The sequence below is a fragment of the Ictidomys tridecemlineatus genome, chromosome 6 (genome assembly GCF_052094955.1).
Source record: "Ictidomys tridecemlineatus isolate mIctTri1 chromosome 6, mIctTri1.hap1, whole genome shotgun sequence".
Classification (NCBI taxonomy): domain Eukaryota; kingdom Metazoa; phylum Chordata; class Mammalia; order Rodentia; family Sciuridae; genus Ictidomys; species Ictidomys tridecemlineatus.
Window position 1 is genome coordinate 95,901,431 of NC_135482.1, and position 5,326 is coordinate 95,906,756.

The 5,326-nt window shown below is 37.9% G+C and overlaps 1 protein-coding gene across 1 annotated transcript; it reads left to right on the plus strand.

Annotated features, from left to right (window-relative positions):
- Window positions 1–4,034: 4,034 nt before the first annotated feature.
- LOC101967017 (taste receptor type 2 member 14) lies at window positions 4,035–4,973 on the plus strand. The gene has a single exon (XM_005331928.3). The coding sequence runs from the start codon at window positions 4,035–4,037 to the stop codon at window positions 4,971–4,973; it is 939 nt and encodes a 312-aa protein (XP_005331985.2).
- Window positions 4,974–5,326: the final 353 nt, after the last annotated feature.

The following is a 5,326-nucleotide window of genomic DNA, read 5'->3' on the forward strand; positions in this document are numbered from 1 at the left end:
GTTATTGTTGTTATCTTCTTATGCTCAGGCTTCTATCTCCAGTGGTTGGTGTCTGGGCTCAAGGTCAAGACTATTATTGTATGGTGTCTTTACATAGAATTTCCTCAGGTAGGACATTACCATAGCTCCTGTGAAATCTCATCATGCATCTTTGCACAGAAAATTCCCAGGCTAAAGCACAGCCACAGCCTCAAGGCAGTCAAAGACCATGGTTCATCAAGTCACCATTCTCCATAATCTATGTATTTCTTTATCATTCATATCTCCCTGGTGCAATGCAGGTACTATGGGAGCAGAGATGAGATCTATGTTGTTTGCTATTGACTTCTAGGACCTACAAGTCGACACATAGAATAATTCATCAAAAATGGCATTAAGCTGAAGAAATTAATGAATGAATGAGTTTTATCAGGATTGAAGAACAATGAAAACAAAACCATCACAAAATCAGGGGTTGCTTGGTTTTTTGATCCTGGCTTTATGTTTTGGTTACAGGATTACCCAAATAGCTTATCTGAGATACGCTGATAGTAAAAACATAACTATTGTACAATTCCCTATTGTATAATAGGGAAAATATTGCAGAATTTGCCCTTGATGAAGCTATGTTAGGTTTGTGACGATAAGCTTGAAAATCAAGTCAAATGGTACTTATCACAAAATGGAAGTTTTAAAAAACACATAGAAGATCACTATAAATATATATGTATACTTTTATTGTGAAGGGTATACTATCATGATGATGTTTTCTAGTAAGCTATTTTTCCACAAAAACAACACTTCAGTTTTAAAGCATATTTAGCATCCTGGTTCTGTCCTAAAATAATAATTTAATATACAATATCCTTTCTAAACAAGTGTTTTTTTTTAAATAAATACTACCATGTTGTAAACTCACCAAGGGAACAAACAAAAATTAAACAACTCAATGAATAGCCTAGCTTGGGGATTCTAAAACCTTAGTGAATGGAATTAAGGCAGTGTCATTTATTTGAGAAGGAAGGCCGGTGCAGCAATGTGGAGGACACGTGGAAACTGAGCCACAAGAAGGAGTGAAGCCATGTGATTTGGTGTGTGACTCTCCTGGTGGATTCTTCACCAGGAGCTGAGAGGCAGCATGATGGTCAGCACATGTGAGCACTTGGCCCCCAGGACTTTTCCAGGAGAGTTCAAGGGGAACCAGATTTATCCTTATCAAAGGAAAAGAGAGAGGAACAGTTATTGATTTTTCTCACCTCTCTTCTGTTTTCCATTGGCCAGAGTTTACCTTACCAGTATCATCATCTCTGTTTTTCTGCCTTAAATCATCCAGTCCCCTGAGGACCGTTTATAAACCAAGATCTGATGCTGAGAGTATGGAGATCACTTTCAAGTGCATAAGGGAGAATAATCTGGATTACACAAGATGCCAACCAAGATTTTTATTAAGTATAATTAGGGAATCTGAGAAACCACATAATTTTGTCTTCAAAACAGTTCACCCCTTGTGCCACTCAGTGAGATCGTGCCCTGCAATAGTGTCTGGCTTTATAAATGTTATGACTTGTATAGTCACAAGGAGGGCATACTGAGGGGGCCCTATGCTTGTTTTAATGCTCTGCTCTTGCATTTTTGTTCTCAGATGCAGGGTATTCCTGTGCTGAAGAGGGGATGGCCTTGCAGCAATTCAGTAGGAGTGTATCTCCTCTTTTCCTGTGAGTGCTTCAGAGGCACACAGTGGCCTTGATCATCACAAATCCCTCCATCAGGTTTAATCTGCTAAATCATCATACTCAATGGGCAGAGCATCTTGGACTGCAGTCTGCACCACTGGTAGAGTCCTCTCTTGCTCTGGGTCCACTTGAAACTATCAGCCTTTAGGGAAATTCTATAAATGGCCCCGTGCAATATCCGGAAAGGTGGCATATGTTGCTTCTTTTCTTATGTGATAGGAAATAAGGATAGGGCAACAATATACGTTTATTTTAGAAAGGATGTTACAACAGGTGGACTGGACCATTGAAAGTCTCAAGATGTCACTGATGTTGGGGTCTCTGAGTCTTCTCAGTTTTATTTATTTTCTTACAAGAATTTTCTTGTCTTAAAATACTATGGTATTTTCAGTACTTGAAAACCTAAGTAGAAATATGTCTGTGTGTGTGTGTGTAAAATTATGGTTAACTCCTTTCAATGACTTGCATTTGGTACAGTCAGCATGCAAAACTTGTCACAAATAAAAAATTAAAAGAGACACTTTAACCTTGTTTAAATATACCCCATTAAAAAATAATAAATATACCCCGTACAACACTGATGGGAATGAATGCAGTTGCTGTTTCTCTCTCAGGGATGACTTGTCATTTTGCTGTATGGATGAGAAGTTTGAGAATTATCCTTGTTTCTAGTGTCACCTTGATTGAAAAAGATTGTCTTTATCTTTCTAACAGCTGTTTTTCAGGTGGAAAGTGGAACTGTTCCCCATCCAGAACAGTGGGGCCATAGAGAGAACTGCTCAGGGATGAGTGTGGCCCTTGCTGGGACCCAAGTTCTGTCTCTTTCCTGAAAGCCCACAAAGATCCACTACCAGGACCCCCTTCACATAGCCCAGCCCCTGGGCCTGCTTCCTTTTCTCTTTGTCTGTTTTGCAGAGCTCTTCTTTTCTATGTGGAAAGAGATAAACCAGGAGACCTTCCTGCCTCTACACTGATGGTATGTTTGCACTTCTGTTCTTAGGAGTTTTTCCTTAAAAGTCTCTCATGCTGGGCTAATGTACGTTCTGTCAGTATGTCTCTTTCTTAAATGTTGGGCATTCATGAATATTTCCATCATATTGGTTTCATTTCTTTGCTCAGTATTGTTTCAGGGGCTTGTGTGTGGGTTCAGCCCTACACACTGGAATAGCCTGTCTTCCTCTGCCATCTTTAAGGTTTATGATACATTTTTCTGCTGATTTTGGAAGTCATTGCTGGTCCTTTGTTTACTCTTTAATTTTACTGAACAATTTTGTCATGCTGCCTATTCCCCACCTCTTTCAGGCAGCATATCATCCTCCATCTGTCATGTTGCCTTGGTGATGATCATGGATGTGAGTGGAGGTTGGATAAAATATGAAGCCCTGTGGTGCAGTTGAAGAAGTGATCCCTACTAGGCAAGGGGCAGGCAGTGAATGAGGAGGATTCTCCATGGGTGGATGAACTCATTTGCTTCAGTGGCCGCTTCACAGCTCAACAGGAGGATTCTCACGTCTTTTCAGATAGAATAGTCCTAATACTGCATCAATGATACTTGAAAGTATTTTAAAGCCATATCTTTATGACTATCACAGTACTAAGCAAGAGAAAGATTCCTATGAAATGATGAATAAGTAAAAACCTGAATTTGGGGATTAGAAAAAATGAGTTGGTATCTGGATTCAAATAAATGTGTGTTTCTGAGTTTGTGTGTGTGCATGCATGACCTTGTGAAAGGTAAAATGATAGATATGTACATTTTGATGTGCCAAGCATTTGAGATATAAATATATATATAATATATATGATTATAGGATAACTATCATGCTTTGAACATCATTGGAAAAATGTCTACATAGGACCTAATTTTGAAGTGTTTAAAACCTCAGTGATAAGGAAGTCCTGCATGCCAGTTTAGAATCTAATTATATGCTATATGTGTTCGTATTTTGTAAGGTTATTTGCCCATGACTTAAGTAGTCTGACTAAAATATTTAGTTAAGGGAAAAATAGCAAATAAATGCAAATAAATGAATCTTTATTTGCATTTGAGTACCTGAGATTTCAGCATTTCCTTCAGTGTCAACTACAAAAAGCAACTGTGTGTAAGAGCACAATATCAGGATGATGCTTAGCTGTGCTGTCTGGGAAATCACAAGATTTTCATTAAGAAAGCTGTGAACCAACTCATGAGCAAATCTTGATGTTTGCTGGTTTGACCTTGAAGATGGGAGTTTTATCATGAATTAATGATACACAGCCTTTTAGATGGATGCATTAGCAAATCTTCAGTGATTTTAGTCATTGGAGTTTTTCTAACAGACAATGGTTGGTGTTGAAATGAGCATGTTTTCAATTATCTTAAGTGTGGAATTCATAATGGGAAATTTAGGAAATGGATTCATAGCACTGGTGAACTTCGTGGACTGGGTCAAAAGAAGAAAGATCTCTTCAGTTGATCAAATCCTCACTGCTTTGGCACTCTCCAGAATTGGTATGGTTTGGATTTTTTTCCTAGATTGGTGGGTACCTGTGCTGTATTCAAATTTATGGGCAACTGTAATGATTATCAGAATCATTTATTCTACCTATACAGTAATCAATCATTTCAGCATCTGGTTTGCTACAAGCCTCAGCATCTTTTACTTTCTCAAGATAGCCACATTTTCTAACTCTGTTTTTCTGTACTTAAGGTGGAGAATTAAAATAGTTATTTCAGTGACACTGATGGTGTCTCTAGTCGTCTTGTTTTTAAACATTATTGTTATAAATCTATACATTGATTACTGTGTTGATGAATACAGAGGAAACCTGTCTGACAGCTCTGGTCTGACTAGAGATGCACATTTTTACATACTTTTATCATTCACCATTACTGTGTTCACATTCGTACCCTTCACCGTGTCCGTGATCACTTTTCTCCTGCTCATCTTCTCTCTGTGGAAACATCTGAAGAGGATGCAGCACAGTGCTAAAGGGTCCAAAGACACCAGCACCACTGCCCACGTGAAAGCCTTGCAAACTGTGATCGCCTTCCTGCTACTATATGCCATTTTCTTTCTGTCCTTTCTTGTTCAGTTTTTGACCTCTGGGTTCCTGAACAGTAATCTGATTGTGTTTTTGATTAAGGCTGGTGGGGCAGCTTTCCCTACAGGCCACTCATTTGTCCTGATTCTAGGGAATGGGAAGCTGAGACAGGCCTCTCAGTCAGTGCTGTGGAGGCTGAGATGCAAGTCCCAAGATTCTGAGCCATCGGGTCCATAGACCATTTTGGGATCATTTTGCATATTCTAGAAAGAAGTAACTTAACACAAAATTCTTGTAAGTTTGTACTTTCCAAATATTCTTATATGAAATATAGCTTTATGAATTTTATAAAATTACGTTTGAAATATATAGTAACTATATATATTGCAACTTTAGCAGTACATATGCAAATTTGTATATTAGCATGTTTTATACATGCAAGGATATCAATGCAAAGTCATTAAAGATAATAAGCTTTATAGTAATAAATAATATGAATTTTCTGTCAGTCATTAACTTTTTAGATTTTAAAATGAGGAATGTAAAATATAGAATATTTATGTATGTATCTTTGCATATGAAACATGATC

What these genes read in the sequence shown, in the direction of transcription:
- LOC101967017 (XM_005331928.3), top strand. Translation starts at nt 4,035, where the DNA reads ATGGTTGGTGTTGAAATGAGCATGTTTTCAATTATCTTAAGTGTGGAA.